The sequence below is a fragment of the Barbatula barbatula genome, assembly GCF_947034865.1.
Source record: "Barbatula barbatula genome assembly, chromosome: 16".
NCBI classification, from domain to species: domain Eukaryota; kingdom Metazoa; phylum Chordata; class Actinopteri; order Cypriniformes; family Nemacheilidae; genus Barbatula; species Barbatula barbatula.
Genome location: NC_136779.1, coordinates 6668074 through 6686204, shown reverse-complemented (window position 1 = coordinate 6686204; position 18131 = coordinate 6668074). Strand labels below are relative to the sequence as shown.

Below are 18131 nucleotides of genomic sequence, written 5' to 3'. Positions count from 1 at the left end.
GACGGTTCTTCTGAAGAATTGCCCATGTGAAAATTGCACAATTTCACTCTTGCTGTCATCAATCCAAGGGAGGAAAAACGGGGGTGTGGGGTTGGCCTGGGGGGCCCATTAAACTCTCTAAGTGGTCAATAATGCCCATTCCTCCTCACCCTCAATACATGATTGACAGATGTAAAATAAAGCAACATGACTCCAGGGAATAGGTTATTGACTCATGCTCCTGGTGAAGAAGCTTTTCAGCAGCTAAATTAATTTTCAAAAGCCCTCTTCAGTTTCACAATGCTTCCATGTTATTATAGTTAAGAGTGTGCAGTTGTTAACCCCTACGGTGCCTTCCCTTTACTATCATCTCCTGTTGTCGTCAAGCTAAACCGGATTCTTTGCGTACAAACTTTGCTTTCCGTAAAAGAACAGGTCTTTATCCTTTTTTGTCTGATTAGCCCGCTCAAGAGTTGTTTTGAATCACGGAAGTCTGCGCGCTAACTCAAAGTTACCTGTGTTCGTGCATTTCCCGTTTATTCAGACCGGATCAGAAACCCTAATTCTCTCAGTCAGGGGGCCTGGTATAAACAGACATCCTTGGCTTTAATTTTGGGATCTAAAAATTCCTCATTAGCTGGTTCTTGATCTTCCTAGAGTGGCTGTACCGTGTTTCTTCCCTCCCTTGATTCATTGTGGTGACAAAAGTCCTCCTACACATTGCAGCGGGGTGTGATCACTTTCAGAGAGCAACACAGGAGCCGTCAGCAGTAATCTGTGTGCTCTGCCTCTCTCTGTCTGATTCCACACTCACCGCGTCGTGAACATTCTAATTGTCTCGCAGCATCTGTCGCCGCTGCGCTGCATGAAAGTACCGTGGCGCCAAAAAGGCACCAATTTAAAAGTTCTCCAAAAGTGAAAATATAAAAATAACAGAGAAGTAATAACAATAAAATACACATACGTAAATTCTCTTTGAAAATACGTATCTGAGTTTAAACATTATACAAACATCAAGTTTTACTCGTTTCAAAGGCAGGATCCTAATTTTCTATTTTTATTAGTGTAGTAGTGCAGTATGAGCTTTCGAGTCTAAATGTATAGGTATCAGTTGGTTAAAGAATAAACATATTTTGGGGTAAACTGTAATTTAAATTTTTGAGCTGTAAGATGTGTCATCAAATCTGTAATCTGTTTTAGAGGCCATAATAATGCCGGGGCTGTCAACGTTATTATCATGGTCAAATGGATTCACAAAAACTGTATTATTATGAAAGCCGGATTCATCATTCATTTAGTTTATTTATTTATTTTTGGGAAAAATATCTAACTGGAACACAGTGTCCAAAATCGCTGACGTATAGGTTGCTGTTAATACGTCATAGGTCAAAGAGCATACGGGTCACATGACCATAAAACAATATTGAATATTGAAATCATGCTTGCTTTTAAATTGCAGACTCTTAGCTCAGCCCGACATTGTTAAGATCTCTTCTGAAACTAATGGAGATATTTGTGAGATTTCAGGATCTTTTACTCAGGAGAAATATCTGAGACGTAGGAGACTTAAGCAACAGTATTCTATTCATCTCATCTCAATAATTGAGATACTAAGATCTCAGCTGTGATATAACCATTTTGGCTCCGCCTACTATGTCTGAGTGTTCCAGAAACTGATCCTATTTAAATAGTAATCAATTACAATTAATATCATGCTTATATACACTTCACCTTTAAATTAAACACACTCTACCTGTAGGATTTTAACTTGCTAATTTAACCTATATAGCATCAAGAAGAACCCGTTGCAATGTTTATTATATCTTGAGCTGTTTACATAGCCTACCAGAATCTTCAGGATATAGGCTCTAAGCATCTTCTATACAAAGGTTTATGTCCAAAAACAGATAAAAAATCATCATTATCATGCTTTATTGTGTTACTTAGCTGTATTTTGTTTAGTTTTTATTCCCAACTGCAGTTTGATTGATATTAAATGGAGTGCACAATAAAAAATATGATTCTTCATTGTTCGGTGGCTTTCCCTGTAAAATAAAAAGCTTGACGCAACTACCACCATCAAAGCTTCTGTGTAAGCAAATATTTTTTTTGCACAAAGCAGTGCTAGCAACTCAGGAGTCGTGAGCCATCCCAAGCCATTAGTTTTCCCCCCTCTAAAAACTTTTCCGCCATTCTTTCTGCATGCCCTGAAAAAGTCAAACTAGTTGTAAAATCCCTCTTCTTGCCCCCAGGACAGAAATCACCCAGCCACATGCCTGGTGGGCTTGCTCTAAGCTGAGCCGGTTTGAAATGCATGATTGCCATTCTCTCAACTCTCACAATTCATTCGTTTCATTTTTTGTTGACACGCAGATAAATGAGTAAAACATCAAAGCGAGGCGGTCGTACTCTCTCTCGACCCAGAGCTCCGGTACCCCCTACCCTCAATCTTCTTTAATTTTGCAGATAAAATCAAAGAGGCTCATTTTCGCCTCTTCATTTGAAGCAAGTCACTGGACCGTGGTGCTAAGAGGAAAATCAATCCGGACTACATGAGAGATCAAACTCAATATGTACGTTTACGATTCCAATGACAGCATCCTCATTACGCCAAACACACCCATCAGCAGATGATTCACGAGGGACTCGCTTGGATGTGTCGAACGGTGTTTTCAACCTGTCCGAGAAATCTTTTCAAGTGATTTGCAGATGTTTTAGGATGTGATGCCTTTGAACAGTTTGAAAGGGGGGGGGGGGGGTAATGGGTAATGAGTGTAATGTTTTATGTCAATTGTATTACCTTTTAGCAACGTTTGCTTAATTCACAAACAAATCTTCTGTTTGGGCTTCATCCATGTTTAGATTTCATTCATCAAAATCAAAAGTTTGCGAGACTTACCTCAGCATGACATCAGTGGTCCACAATGAGGCGCTTCAGATAACAGGTGTCCTGTCTCGCACAAGAATCAAAAACACTATTCCCTATGGTGCAAAAAAGAAGCTGTTTACCATTTATATATATATATATATATATATATATATATATATATATATTATTACTTTTTATATAAAGTAATATAAGGCACCCCTTTTAAAAATCCTGACCAAGCAGCTGAAGCCAAGAATGTCACTCTACTACAACACCGGTTTAATGAGGCTCTGTTGCAAACTTTCAGCTCAACATATTATGAATTATTTGTCATCACTCTCTCTATGTGTGTATACTGTATATACGTGTGTGTCTATGTGTGTGTGTCTTCGGAAAGCTCGAGTAAATCAGGATGAAGGAAGGCCTTGACGGAGATATGTGGCATTAGCCCGAGGGCTCGTAGCACAGTGAGGGTAGTTAGCTCACAACATACTGCCATCATTAGGACTGTAGCTGGGCCACTGCAGTCACACACCCTCACGGCCCTTTCAAAACCTCCCGGCATATCAAGCAGCACATGCCACCTCCTATACGCCTGTCTTCCTTTTCCCTAACTATCAAAGTATCAGTTTATTCCCTCTATACCGCATCTTACGTCACCTTACTTGCGTAGCACTTAAAGAGACAATACACCCAATAATGAAAATGCTTGTGTTTATTCACCCTCACGTTATTCCCGACTTGTATCACTTTCTTGTGTAGAACACAAAAGAAGATATTTTGAGAGGTTTTGTACAATGGAAGTCAATGGGGGCCAATGATGTTTGGTTATCAACGTTATATAATATATATATTTTTGTGTTCTGGAGAATGAAAGAGAGTCATAGGTTTGGAATGACATGAAGGTGAGTAAATGATAAAGATTTCTGCAGATTTGTGTGTGATGTTTGCAAGGTATTGTGGGACCCATTGCATCATCATTGAAAGCACATCTTTTAAAGGGCTAGTTCACCCAAAAAAGAAAAAAATTCTAAGAAGTTATTCACCCCATGTCCTTTAAAATCCATATTATTTTAGATCATTAAAGCTATATGTATCAAAAACTTTTCCATAAACAAACACGAATGGTGACCATCAATCAAATTTTTTTTCAATTCAAGTTTTTTTTTATTTCACAAATTGTCCGTGTTCTTAAAATGAAATTTAGCCGGTTCTGAATGTCTTCAAAAGACTTGGAAAATGTGTGGTTGGGTAAATGATGAAATAGTTTTTCTGTATGTTTTCATTTTTGAAACTATCCCTTTAAGATACACAATTCAGATAGTTACTCGGGTGTAGGCTCGTACTTGTTTTTTTCTTTTTTTGTAGTAACTGCCTGAGGTGACGTGAAAGAATCAAGTTCAAAACTCACTTTTTAACTTCCCATATTTCCCTTGTTGTGATGTTTTGGATTTGATTGTAAGGTATGACGCATAATCCTTGCAACAGTACCGGCACCATCACAAGCCCCTCAGCTCAGAATTACCATTCTGCTGTCAGTCCATTTCTCATCCGTTCCTCCACCCAAAAGCCGTCCTGTCATCCGGCAGATTCGGGCCACCAGCAACACTCATCTCATTACCAAAGTACACAGTGCCTCTGTGGGATTGTGGCCCTGTCTCTGCCTCTTCTCTCAAACACACATATAGACACAACTTTTTTCCCGAGCTTTAAAACTATTGAGTCTCCCAGGAAGTACTGACAGCTTCAGGCAAAAACCGGATGAAGTGACAGTAGGAAGCCACTCATTATGATCACCTCTTCCTATTTCTCTCTTTTTCCTCTTTTTCATTTCCCCCTTTTTTTCTCAGTCTCGCGCTTGATCTGCTTCCCCCTTGACCTGGTCATGATTTATTGAGCAACACCTCCTTGTCAAATCTGTCATAGAGGAGTGCAGCAGTCCACTCCAGAACATCATTGCCATTTCACATGCCACATAATATACACTCCTCTGTTTTTCTTATACTTTGCATTGTCTGCTTAGACTGAAAACCAGCCGACTGAAATGATGAAGGGTTGAGGAAGAGTTGTCTGCTTGGTTTTGTTTTATCCGACAGTCAAAGTGCTTGGCATACAGTTGCAACGCCGTGCAGGTTTACTTTAAGTCATATATTTTGTGCTGGGTGCATATATTTTGTGATCTCAGATATTTTCCGAATCTGCACTATGCTGATTTTTTGTTTGTAACCTAAACCTCCGACTCTAACCCGAGTTTGCTGTGAAGTCATTGATAATAATTCTGTTCAGAAAGAGTACAGAATTATGTGGTGCTAAGAACAAATTTAATCTAAATAAAATATATAAATATTATATATTCATTTACGCTTGTTTCCTACGTCTTTCAGACACAATTTCTTTGCATACTGTAGGCCTACTAAAGAGTTAACTCATCGGCTTGACATTTTCTCAATAGATCCTTCACAGAGAAAGGAAAACGCTTGTCCAATTTAAAAAAAAGGAACGCAAAGAGTTTTTATAAAATACAAGGAAATGTCTGAAAGGTAATAATGGAATCGAAAGGTGAATTGATGGTCCTTCCAAGGTCAACAAACAGTAAAGCGAAGGCTTTGGTTTGGCGGTTCGGTAAATAAACCCACCCTGAGCGCATCGTAGAGAAAACCACCTCTCCTATCATATACAGTTATCAGCCTCGATCAGGCAATGTTTTTATGCCAGACAGTCTGGGTGAATAGAATAATATTTACATGTGTTGCCAGATAAAAGACATAAAAATTCCATTTGTCTGTGTAAATTAACAAAGTATGACAAAAAAATGAGATATGACAAGAATTAATGTTTTTGATAAATGGCACTAGTTAGTTTCATAACATAAATGTATAAACATGTATGTACTGCTTTATACATAACTGCTATTATTCCTATAACATTTTGATTTGGAGATGGATAGATGTGTGTGGTTTCATGACTTTACCAAATTACTGGCATCCAGCAATAGACAACAAAATGTTTTTTAACTGTACTGCAGTCCTACAGCATATAAAATATGAATACCAAAACATGAATAATTCTGAGTGCTGGGGTTTTTTCCTCTTTTAAAACATTTTCTAAAAAAACAAGGCGCCCAAAGAACTGAACGATTAGGAAAGTGTAACCTCATATTTTTCCCTTGGTTCAAAAGGCCAGAACAACACTTTGTTTGCATTTTATAGAAAAATAGAATTGTATTCCATCCAGAAAAGTACTTGGCTTTTAAGTATAGCTTAGTACTGTGTGCTTGAATAATAATTTGAAATCTGTGCAACAGTTATACATATAAGTTTACTTCCTCTAGATTGAGTCAATATCTTTAAATGCAGTAAAACCTTTTGATGAAAATCAACACATGTAAATGTCGGTTTAAACTCGATTTTATACGCATTAGGAATGTCCAATGTTTCTCCCTTGGCGTGTTTATATGTGCACAAAGACGATTCAAGTTGATCGGTTGACCTTTGTGAACAATACTGAACGATTGCCGATATTCTTGATGCAAAACTGTTTATAGGCTTTGAACAATGTTTCTTAAGAGTGGTGTGAATTGACTAAGAACGTTTGTTTATGTTTATTGATGTAATGGACCATTCAGAATGTCCTCAACAGGAAACAATGTTTTTCTTTATGTGTGACAGAAACCTTTAAATGTATTATGACATAATGTAAAAAGTTAATTTATTTTTGCTAATAAATGTTTAATGATGTAAGCTACTGAATTTTTAACCAAACATGTTACAGATTACAGCCGTTACATCAGACGTCAATGTATATTTAAACGGCCAGAAAGGTATGGTTGAACTACTTGTTCTGTTTTATAATGTATGACATACAACTGTGAAACAACTGAACCATGTCTTATGTTAAGTGAATAATGGAATATACAGTGTATGTACAAGAACACAGGAAAAATAAATTCCTATAGAAAAAAAAGGTGCCTCATAATGCCAAAGATAAAACATTTTTGGCTAAATGGTTCCATAAATTACTTTTAACGACCAGAGATCATAAAAAATAACTGGTTCTTATAAAGAAAAGTTTTTTGGGAAACCAAAGATTATCCCTCTATTACATTACTGTGAAGAACCTTTTGTAGCACCTTTTTTAAAACAGTGTCCGTAAATCTACAGTTAATCCATAACATGAAAATAGCTTTAGTATTCTACCCTGAGTGAACGATGTGTGATGGGAGATTTATGTTACCCGACAAACTTAAAGTCGATTTGACACGGTTTCATTATCATCAATCAATATTACTAGTGTCATTAACTACTCAAAGAGAAAAACACACCATTTATCTAGATTACACCCCTTGAGACATGCAGGATGTTGACTGGATATATATGGTGCCGTGTTTTTGTCTCACACAGGACCACAAGTGGGAGGCATCTAAAAAATTTCACAATAAATAAAAACAAACCACACATTATGCGAGTAAAAATTCAGCCTGCTGGCAAAGAAATGCTGGTGTATCCCAGCAGAAAAAAACAGAGATGGCAAGCTCACATACTAACTCGTTTTTATTAATACAGAACTGCATGCTACAGAGACTGTACAGCATTAACATTTATTCATTACAAAAACATGGTTTTTGGGAACCATTTCAAATAATGGAAAACAAAACAGAAAATAAAAAAACGAAAAAAAAAGTCAAACAAAAAAAACGAAAACAAAAAGATAAGAGCATAAAATATAACAGGAACATCACAGCCGTTAAGGAAACATTCAAACTATTCATCATTAGCATCTTAATAAACCAGAGAAGAAATCGACGGGTTACAGTTGCGTCATGTCAACTACAATGGCACCGAATGAATGATTCTCTTGCAGCTTTTTTACAGCTTCTTGCAACATCAACATGCCTATTTTTTCTATCTACCTAGATGTAGTTGTGTACTTAAAAGTGGCAGTTTGTGTTTTTTTGTATTATTTCATCGTTTTTTATGAACCTCCTAATATACATAATTTGGCCCTCGAGGGTTTATACAGTATGACGTCCGTCTTTTATTAAGTTTAAATTTTATTATTTGACAATCTGCTACCAAACACATTTGTTATAGCAACATTTATACTACATACATAGCAATCTATGTAACGTCACAGCAAATTATGGTTGAAAACAAAAAGAAAAACAAACATTGACAACAGAAGAACCTACAGCGTTATAAGAGGTGGAGAGGAAATTATCACAAATTTTGGCACGGGAAATATGTACACGATTCTACAGTCCGGCAGAGATGAGACTGTACAATAGAAAAGAAGGGCTTCAGACAAAACTGTACTACTGAAGACATGGAACCCACTGTGCCTGTTTCAAGTTTCCTTTTCACCTATTGTAAAATGGCTTATAGATATGTTTCTAGAAATTAAGTTGTGCATACGTCTGTTCGTCTGTTTTGTTTTTTAGTTTTTGTTTTTTTTTACATTTTTTTCTGAGAATCTACACTGTAGTTTAGGTGGAATCCTGGTTTTCAACAAAATAAAAGAAATTAATGTAATCAAAACAATAAAACATTTTTAACTTCAAAACCTCCTTGTAAAAATGGATCATTTATATATATATTTATATAAGTTGCTTACGTTAAGAAAAAGAATATTTATACAATGTTTTAAGAAAAAGAAAACGTTTCAAAAAGGGACAACATACAAGTACGACAAGCAATCTCTAAAGCAATAAATACTACTGGTCCTAGCGTTGTGACAGTTTGTATTGAATATGCCAAACCCTGCCCACCCGACCCCAAAACATCCCTCCAATTGAGTCCGCCCACCCCAACCCTGGTAAACAACGACAAGAAATAAAAGATCAAACAGACAACGCAATGGAACAATGCATATTAACACGATATCCCCCCCATATTTCTGTACATTTAAACAAGAACAAGTAACATCACAATAAAAGTTGTTCCTCAGTCGGAGAGTGTCTCCACGGTCCTTGTGCCCTCTGAGTTTTGGACTGCTGTAAAATTATTGGTTCACAAGCTCGTATTTAATACAAATAATGAAGAAGAACCAACTCTTCGAGAAAAGGGCTCACTGATTCCTCACCTACTTTGTATATCTGTCTTTAAACACGTCTATGTAAAACTACATAACAGTTATGTATTTTTCTGTCGTACAGCTGAAAAAGGCAAAACGAATGAAAAATTCGTAAAAACAATTGGCAGATTTACAAACCTATACTCTACAACTTAGTGTATTTCATCATCAATATTTAATCATAATAATTTCATTGTTTTAGATAATGACGGGTCAAATATTGACCAATGAACTTCGATAAAGAACTAACTAATTTTCAAAGCCATTTCGCACGGTAAAACAGAATCGACACGCAACGAAAAAGACACGACAAAGACAGACAAACAGAGAAAGCTGGTTTAAAAAAAAAAGCTAGTCTATTGACTTGGTTACGAGTGAAAGGGGTTGTGACGACGAGCTGGGTAGCAGAGAGTGGGAATGACACGCCGATGTAGGCCTAGAAGAGGCGGAGCCTGTGGGTCGAGACGACGACACATCTGAGTGATCCAAAGAGCCGTTGTGTGCCGGCCCGGATGTTTTGCCCACCCTAGAGTTGTCCAACAGAGATAATTGGTGTCGGTGTTGAGAGGACGAAATCAGTGGGGGCGGTTTCATAGTCAGTGATAGAGGTTGCAATTGTTCAGTTTGTGGCTTGGACTCTTTTAAGGACGGGGGTGGAGTGATCATGGAGGGAGAAGATGGGGGAGACTCTAGTAAGCTTCCGTCCGAAGAGGGAGGACTGGCACAGCTGCCTTCACCTTGAATGTAGCGAATGCACTTCTTTTTTCTCCTGAAAAAGCAAAAGAAACACTTTTTTAATTTCTCTGACTCTCAGACCTTGCTTTGCACAAACAGAGCTGCAACGTCCATTTAAATGCACATAACAATTTTCGGAAAAAGCTTTGATATTAAGAGCATAAAAATGGACGCTGAAGCTATACGAGAACGCAAATCGGACAGGGTCAGAGCTGTACCCTCGCACACGACGTCACAAAATCACACATGCACAGGACAGTATGTTGGGAGGCATGAAGGAAAAGAGGAACATGAAATGACAGACAGAAGAAGAACCAAATGAGAGGAAAGGGTGACAAGGAAGACCACCACTGGGTGGAAGTGTATCTAACCTCTACGGACATATTAAAAGAGGTGAGGCCTACGTCTCTCTTTGTTTCTCTTCAGCGGAACAACAGAACTCCAAACAAAGAACTCCACCCCGGTTTTCGCAAACCGCAAGGGGATCTATCCGGTTTAGACATCAGCTTGAATTATTACACTCCTCTTTCTGCCTTCTTTTTCCTGTCTTTTTCTTTGCGTTCCTCCAGGGGAAGTTCAGATGGTGGGGTACGAGGTTACAGAACAAGCGCTACTCTCAGCTTGCCCCTAAGACATGTGTGTGAATGCTCTGCACAGAGGTCGAGGTGCCATGTTTGCATTTCTGCTCGGGTCAGGACCCTCCCTCGTCTGCTACGCCTACGGCCAGCCATTCCAGCCAGCCACAACGGCAAAATCTCACCAGCGCCAAAGCCGGCACGCCGTGAGGTAGGGGTAGAGAGAGGGAGCGAGAGGAAAAGCAATAGGGTGAGAGAACAAGAGAGAAGGAGAGAGAGAGGAAAACCTCAGTGTACCTTACCCCTACCTGACCTGACCAAACCCCCCAAACGCACACCCCCTTTCCAAAAACTCTTGTTATCCTGCCTAAAGGGCAAGTTCAGTGATGCAGGCTAAGCTTGAACAACAAAATGCTGAGAATTAAATAAAGGGATTTTAATCAAATACAGGGGGTGCTAGAGAGTTGCGAGAGATTAACTTAACCGGTAACTTCTTTGCGATTTTATAAGAAAAGTGAACTCAGGTAAGGATTGTTTCTTAAGTTATACCCCTGCCTGGTCTTATGTGTGCCTGTGGTTTCAAACGAAAGTGCGGGTGAAAGAGACATTGAGCGACACAGTCAAGGAAGTAGATACAGACTATGATGAAAGGAAAATGACCAGACTCAAAAATAAAAAGGATTTTAGGGCATAAATCGGGCACTTTTCACTTTCTTTCGCATTGGGCAACTAAAGAAATTAATAAATTCATTTCAGTCTCAAACCTGACGAATCGAGATGGCTAGGAGACGTGTTGGCTTTATATATTCCTCAATTTCTGATACAAAACAAAACCATGAAACGTTCTGCTTGCATTTAAAAATGAACTGAGGAACACGTTCGCTGTGCCAACTGGTGCTGACTGCCCGTCAAACAGCGGCAAATAAGCTAATATCCATTTTTTAAGAGCCATATCGATTCTAAGTATCTCCCCGTGTTACTTATTGATTCATAGGCCTCTGAGGGAATTTCTCCAGGCGCATCGTTCAGGAAACGGAGCTGAGTGGGGTCTTTTAACCTCCCAGCTCCCTAAATCAAGGTGCAATTACCAGCGTTTCTCTCAGCAGAGAATGCGAAGAGTTGCTGATGACTGGTAAAAATGCAAAAACCTCGCCAACTGGAGTTACACGGGTACAGCCAGCGTCCAGAACAAACACTAGTGAAATGCAAAAAACAGCTTTTTCTTAAGCTTACTAAACAAAAATGGGACCAAAACCAAATATTCAGGACTTAAAAATTGCAATAAAAAGTTGTTGTGATAGTAACAGCATTTTCAAATACAACTGTTAAGGGCCTAAAATTTTCTCAATTCACCCACCACAGGCTGACAATTATTTTGCAACCACTAACATGACAGACTCACATAAAGTAGGTAGCAATAGGTATATTAAGGGCATGAATTTCAGGAAACCGAATGGGTTTCTAAACTAGGATCATGAAATAAGAGGAACAGGGTAGATATAGTGGGAAAAGTAGAAATAGATCACGTGTAAATGAACAGTGTCACGACAGAGCAGCGTCTAATGTCCATGAGAAAGGAAGGGTGAAGACAAGCATGACACAGAAAAGGGTATTACTTAGCAGAAACAAATACCTACCATCAACATATCCCCAATTCAAAGACTGCTTGTATTAGAACAGAAAGACAAGAGGTTGGGACTGAATAAAGGGTTATAAGAGAGAGAAGTGGAGAAGGAAGGAGAAGGGGAAGAAAAAAGAGAGGGCGGATGAGATGACGTCATCCAAGCCTTGCCCTCAACAAAACAAGTGGCTACATCACACAATTCTTAAAGAAGGGGCTAGAAAAACAGTACCAAAAGCAGGAAAAAGATTGTTCCTTGGGCAGAAAACTTCTGATATACTTAAAGCATGCAATTTACCTATATGATACTTTAAACGAGTATGTTTTACATCAATAACCGCAATTTCTTGACAAATATAATTAGTCATTTTCTGCCCCAGGTGCTTTTCAAGCCAGAAAGCAACAGATACAAGTCGTTCGGAAGGTTTTGTATACAGTACATACAAACTGAAACAAAGCAGAAGCACTGATTAAAAAATATTATAATATTCATCGTCGGTTTCACGCTCCCCCAAGAGCGGGGCTGCGAATATACCTGCAGGGTTTGCACCATAAACCCAGCTGGTCAAGCCCGAACAAGGCACGACACTTCTTAGGGGTATTTGCATCTGTTATCCACATAAAAACACAACAAAGACAAAAAAGCATGTCATTGGACACAAAAAGGCATGGAGCTAGAGCAAAGGATTCAGCTGAGGACATTGGTACCGTGCCTCCCCAAAAACTTACCATGACCAGCCCATCTCAACCCTACAGGCCACACCCCTCCCCTGACAAAGACTCCGCCTTTAACTGCAATTCTGTCTTAAAAGGAGCACTATGCAAACTCCTTGTAGGAATTTTATTACCCACGACTGCATTGACTGCACATTTCATTTTTTTAGGGGGATTTTTTTGTGTACGCAAACACTCACACAAAAACACTCTTAAAGAAAAACCCAATCCCCTAGATTTGCAGAAGCGGCTGATTGGTAGAGAAAGGCGTGGTGTGGAGAGGTTGCAAGGTCGAGAGTGCCAGAAAAAGAGGAAGTAGGTACCAACGAAAGAGTTCCCCAGCTGTCACCCGCTCTAGCACACCTGCCGACACACAGATACACACCTGCATGGCCCACACCAGTTATTCTGCTGGTCGAGCCCGAAGCGTGCGCGACACTTCTTTGGGGCGCTCAGATCTGATGCGACGAAGAGGGAAGAGGAAGCCAGCGTGAATTTAGAAAAGAGAGCGAAAAGAAAGATCAATCCAATGAACCTGATGAGCTCTAAAAAGTCATCCTACGATTAAACTAATAATGGCAATCGTTTGTGCAGTATGCCTTAACAATAAGGACTGCCATATTTGACCATATTTTGTTAGTAAAACAAACATTAGAAATTAAGAACCAAACTGCAAGCAAACGCATAAAAAAGTAAATTGTAAAAATAAATGAATTGGCACAAAATGCATGCCTTTATCAACCAAGGCTCATGATGAATAAATGCAAAGGAAAGTGGGATGATGCAGATATGGCTACATTATCTGCTGTTCTAAAGGTAGGTTAAGGTAGCAGTATCTGGGAGGAGCTATAGCACGGAGGCGGAGCATTAGTCTAAGCCAGGAAAATATTGAGAAAGCTGCTTTACAAACAAGCATGGCCCCCATTCCTCCACCTCTCACAAGCATCCAGGTAAAGGCGTTGAAGGAAAGCCCACCGAAGGACAGGTGTTTGAGGTGGGTGAAGGTAGGCCACAAACGAAGAAGACCAAGCAGTGAAGAGAAAGGGCGGAGCCCACTCTCATGCTGGGGGTGGGCAGGTACAGGGGCAGTAGATTAAGGAGGTTTACCCTGATACCAAAATCTCTGGTTAATCTTAATAAAAAGATGTATATTCCTTTTAAAAATACTGCTGCATGCTTGGTGTATCAATATTATGTTTATACAATAAAGAATGACTCTTAATAACAGAAGCATCTTTAAAATAAATTATGAAAAATGGAGCAAAGGAGATAACTGAAAAGGAGCAAAATAAAGCAACTTATTCTCGAACAGAATTAAGATACATGTAGCACTATTGATTAAATATATGATATACTGCACAAACACATAAATACATAAAGAACCAAAAAAGGGGAAAAAGCAAGTTAGTAATTTAAGACTCAAAATAAGATTAGCACCTGTAATCGGTGGAAGTGAAAGGCAAGGGTTTGGAAAATATTCTCTGTGTTCTGGAAAAAAAAGAACAAGATACAAAAGCCTTCAAAAGGTGTTCCCGTGATGGAGAGAAACGGTAAAAACATTCGTTGTGGACAATATCTCACAGTATATAATCATAAGACAGAAGAACGTGAATGAAGTGAATGAAATCAATGTCATCAGCAAACCTCCTTAATTTTCCAAAAAAAAAAATGTCTTTCTTACATTGTTATATTTAAACACATAAAAAGCATGCAGCAAGCAAAGCCCAAAGTTATGGCCACTTAGCGGATGAATCAAGACAGCAGTCAGTCACAAGGGTGATTAACTCACGCTCTCAAAACACACATATCACAGTACCATAAATGCTGGAGGGGGGCTGGGTATCTGGTGGGAGGGGGGATCATGCATATTCAATGTTATTAATGCTCAACATGGGGCAAGGGGAGGGGCAGGGGGATAACAAGCAGTCTGTCGTGTAAATATTGCATTGGGTAGCATAGCTATATGCAAAATGAGGCAGGCACAAAAAAGGGATGAGAAAAAAGTCTGGACTTTCATCTTTGAGATGTCACATGAGTGACAGATGATGGGTCTGCTCTAATATGAGATATAATTGCAGCTCACTTACCGGTGCCCTCTCCTGCCTGCTTTTCCCTTTTCCTCTTCTTCTTTTTCCCCTGATGACATGCCAGAAAGAGAGAAACAGACAGGAACCTTAGTTATTATATTGCAGAAAAGACCGCTACACGAAATGAACAAAAACACTCAATGTTCACTGATTTATTTATTCGTGCCGGAGCCCGGAGGTTCGATCTGCCACCGCAGGACACAGCAGAACTTTCTCTATTTTTCTCTTTCGCTCCTTTGGTTTATTTCTGCCGTTTCTCTATTATCTTTCATTGTGAAACGATTGGAGGCTCTTGAGGTTTCTTTGAGTGGGTTTTTTTACAGGAGGGAACTCGCATTGTCCTTCTTGAAAATGGTGCGTTCTTACAGCTACTGTTGATTGTGTTGAGTTGGAGGTCAGAACGTTGAGGGCTTTCCTTTCTGTGGATGAAATAAGTCTTCACCCCTGTGTCTCTGCCAGCGGTCAGGCTGCAAGAAGAGCTGACAGGCTGGGCGGCAGAGCGGTTTGTCAGACATAAGGGGCGAACGTTCTGCCTGGGTGAAACGGTAAACGGAGTGCTCGTTCCCTATTTCTGGTGGAGGAGAGAGATGTCCTCTTTCATCAAAGCTGCGAGGCGTTTAGGCCCCGTGGTTATTTAATTACTCTGATCTGAGCGCGCCTTTCTCTTTTTAGGTGAACCAGTGGAATACTAATGAAAGGAATATCGCACGGCAGGCGAGAAACAGAAAAGATCTGACCGCCGTATAAAAGCGGCGTTTGTAGATGATCTATGTTATGCAACTGCATGGTTTTAAAGGGTTTGGGGGGGCACTGGTTAGCTGGAAGACCAATCGGCCATTATGCTAAAACACCAAGATTCTTTAAAAGACCAATGTGTCATTTTTGGGAGGGTCTATTGACAGAAATGCATTATAATGTAAATAACTATGTCTTCGGAGATCTATAAAGATTTTGTATAATAAAGCGTTATGTTTTTATTACCTTAGAATGAGCTATTTCTATCTAAATACACTGCGGGTCCACTTATATGGAATTCCCCATGTTGTTTCTACAGGACAAACTGCACTACAGAGCGTGTTTCATGAATAGGTTATCTCCTTCGGTAAAGAAGCGCAAACGTGATGACTTCTTAGTTCCGTGTCTGTGCCAGCCACCGTAGTCCTTCAAAACAGAGGAGGGGTGGGATGGAGTGAGCCGTTGGTTGCAATTCGCAACCTCACCATAGATGCCGCTAAATTTCATACACTGGACCTCTAAGCCCGGTAGTCTGGAAAGCCAACTCAGAACCGTCATACCCACATAAACAAAAACTTCATCCAACGGCTGCTGGTTTGCAATGACTTGCAAAATTTTTACAGGGCATGAATCCGCTGTGTAACCCCTGCGGAGGGAATCAAAAATGGTTACTTGTTGAAAACTTAAAAACTTACATAGTTGTCTCGTGCCGACCAGCCGGGGTAGAGCTGCATGTGAAGCTGTCGTTCTTTCCTGGCGAGCTCGTAATATTTGGCCTGCTCCTCTCTGGAAAGAGCGTGCCACTGCGCACACAAACACATGCATCAAAACGCCAGCCGTCACAGAAGAACAAGCCACTGATATTTTAGGCCCAAGTACATTTCCAGGTGCGGTCACACCGACATGTTTACGTTTCCCCTTCCCCTCATGTCTCCTGGTGCACTTTTTACTACAGAAAAATTGTGCAAGATTACAATTATACAGAAATAGAAAAGTAAACAAGCTATGTTTTTCCACCACTGACAACTCTACAATCTGTGGTCTCAGAAGTTGAGACGGGCTACTGATGCTCTGCATCATGCCGTGGCCTTGAAGTGCATGTGTGCGTTTATACTTGTATGTCTGGCAACCAAAAAACATTGAAACGTATGTAATCCTATCAAAAGTATCTGATATGATCAACATGTATAGCAAATATCATATTTTGCTATACAAACCATCACATGTGAGAATCCTCACCACAGCATTAAAAGTTTGTGTGTGTGTGTTTAGGTTTGGCTATATTTGTAATTTTTCTACATTTTTAAACATGTTCTCTCACAAGGCATCTGAAGTGGTCATTACTATTTGACAGGCCCATAAATCAAACAAAATCAGACATGTTTTGCTTTAAGTATAACCTCCACATGAACCTGTTGATTCTGTTAGACATAATGGTGGGATATATTAAGAACCAGTGTGTAAACTCACCCTTCGGCCCAAGATCTGATTTATAGCTGCGCTCTCTTTCAGTGTGCATTCCGCCACGACTTTAGCTCTCATCTCCTTCATGTACAACATAAACGCATTTAGAGGTTTCTTTATGTGGGGCTGTTTCTTCTTCTCTTCCTCCTTTTTCGCATCTTGATGTTTCCTGGCAACAGGAAAGAAAGTTGATGTTAATTACACACGATATAACAAATCGACCAATCAGAAGGAATCCTGAAATGTGTGTCTAAAAGTGCAAAGCGACTCACGAGCTGTTGAGGGATCCGATGTCACTGTGAGAGGACTCCTGCTTGACGTTGGGTGCGACGATGGCGGGGTGAGGGATCCCTGTGGTGTGCAAACTGTGGTGGGATGGCACCATGTGTGGAGGAAACCTAGAGGAGAAAAGACTGTGTAAATCGTCAGATTGGGCACAGGTGAAATGGTGGATGGAAATATACATACACAAATGACATAGTAGAACACTGACTATGAGCTTAAAACTTTATGTACTGCATCACAGCGGCTATATGCATAAAACAGTAGGCTAATACATTTTTGTTATTAGAGAAATAGGAAGTGACTGTATCCAAGAAATGACAAATCCAAGAAAAGCATCAAGAGGGTTATCAAAGACAACATAGAACGTAAAAAAAACATTCACAATTTTAAACCGTGATATTTGTTAACTGTATATTCACTGGGATTTGTTAAGTAATAAATAAATAAAAATGTTGCCCATTGATATAGAATAATATGCATTTTGGCCACCATTGACTATACCAAAGCAAAAGATTTTCATTGATAGTCAAAAGTGCCCCAGAACTGTTTGCTTTCCGACATTCTTCAAAATATCTTCAATAGAACAAAGAAATGTATAAAGCAAATTTCCTACTATGGGAGTCAATGGTGGCCAAGAACTGTTTGGTTACAAGCTTTCTTCCAAATATCTGTCTCTGTGTTCGTCAGTAAAAACACATTTATACAGATTTGGGACAATTTGGGGTTGAGTATACTAAAACACGATTTCATGATCATTTTTAGGGTGGTCATTTTCTTCTCATTTACTTGCCCTTTGATAGTTTCCTTTTCCTCCAACATGTAAGGATTCCTAAACCATCCCCTGCCTGACTGAAGAAATAAAGCATCATCCCCTGATTTAGTGTAAAGATTTATCTAAAAGCAAAATAAATTCCACATGAATATTTCCGTGCCTGTGTGTGTTGTGTCTCTCAGCCATATGTGGCAGTACACAAATTTAAAAGAATGGAGAATGATGA

The 18131-nt window shown here is 39.4% G+C and overlaps 1 protein-coding gene across 10 annotated transcripts in view; it reads right to left on the bottom strand.

Annotated features, from left to right (window-relative positions):
* Positions 1-7380: 7380 nt before the first annotated feature.
* tcf7l2 (transcription factor 7 like 2) overlaps positions 7381-18131 on the bottom strand; it is a 78859-nt gene continuing 68108 nt past the window's right edge. For 2 of the 10 annotated variants that reach the window (XM_079476270.1, XM_079476266.1), the window contains 7 exons: positions 17121-17261; positions 16855-17017; positions 16080-16187; positions 14650-14698; positions 14000-14050; positions 12948-13020; positions 7381-9686 (listed from right to left, as the gene is read on the bottom strand). In XM_079476270.1, the coding sequence (XP_079332396.1) occupies positions 9269-9686; positions 12948-13020; positions 14000-14050; positions 14650-14698; positions 16080-16187; positions 16855-17017; positions 17121-17261 (1003 nt within the window). In that variant the 3' untranslated portion in view covers positions 7381-9268. Of the gene's footprint in view, positions 9687-12383; positions 12457-12947; positions 13021-13999; positions 14051-14649; positions 14699-16079; positions 16188-16854; positions 17018-17120; positions 17262-18131 lie in introns of all 10 variants that reach the window. The other 8 variants (XM_079476268.1, XM_079476272.1, XM_079476273.1 and 5 more) reach the window with 5 other exon arrangements.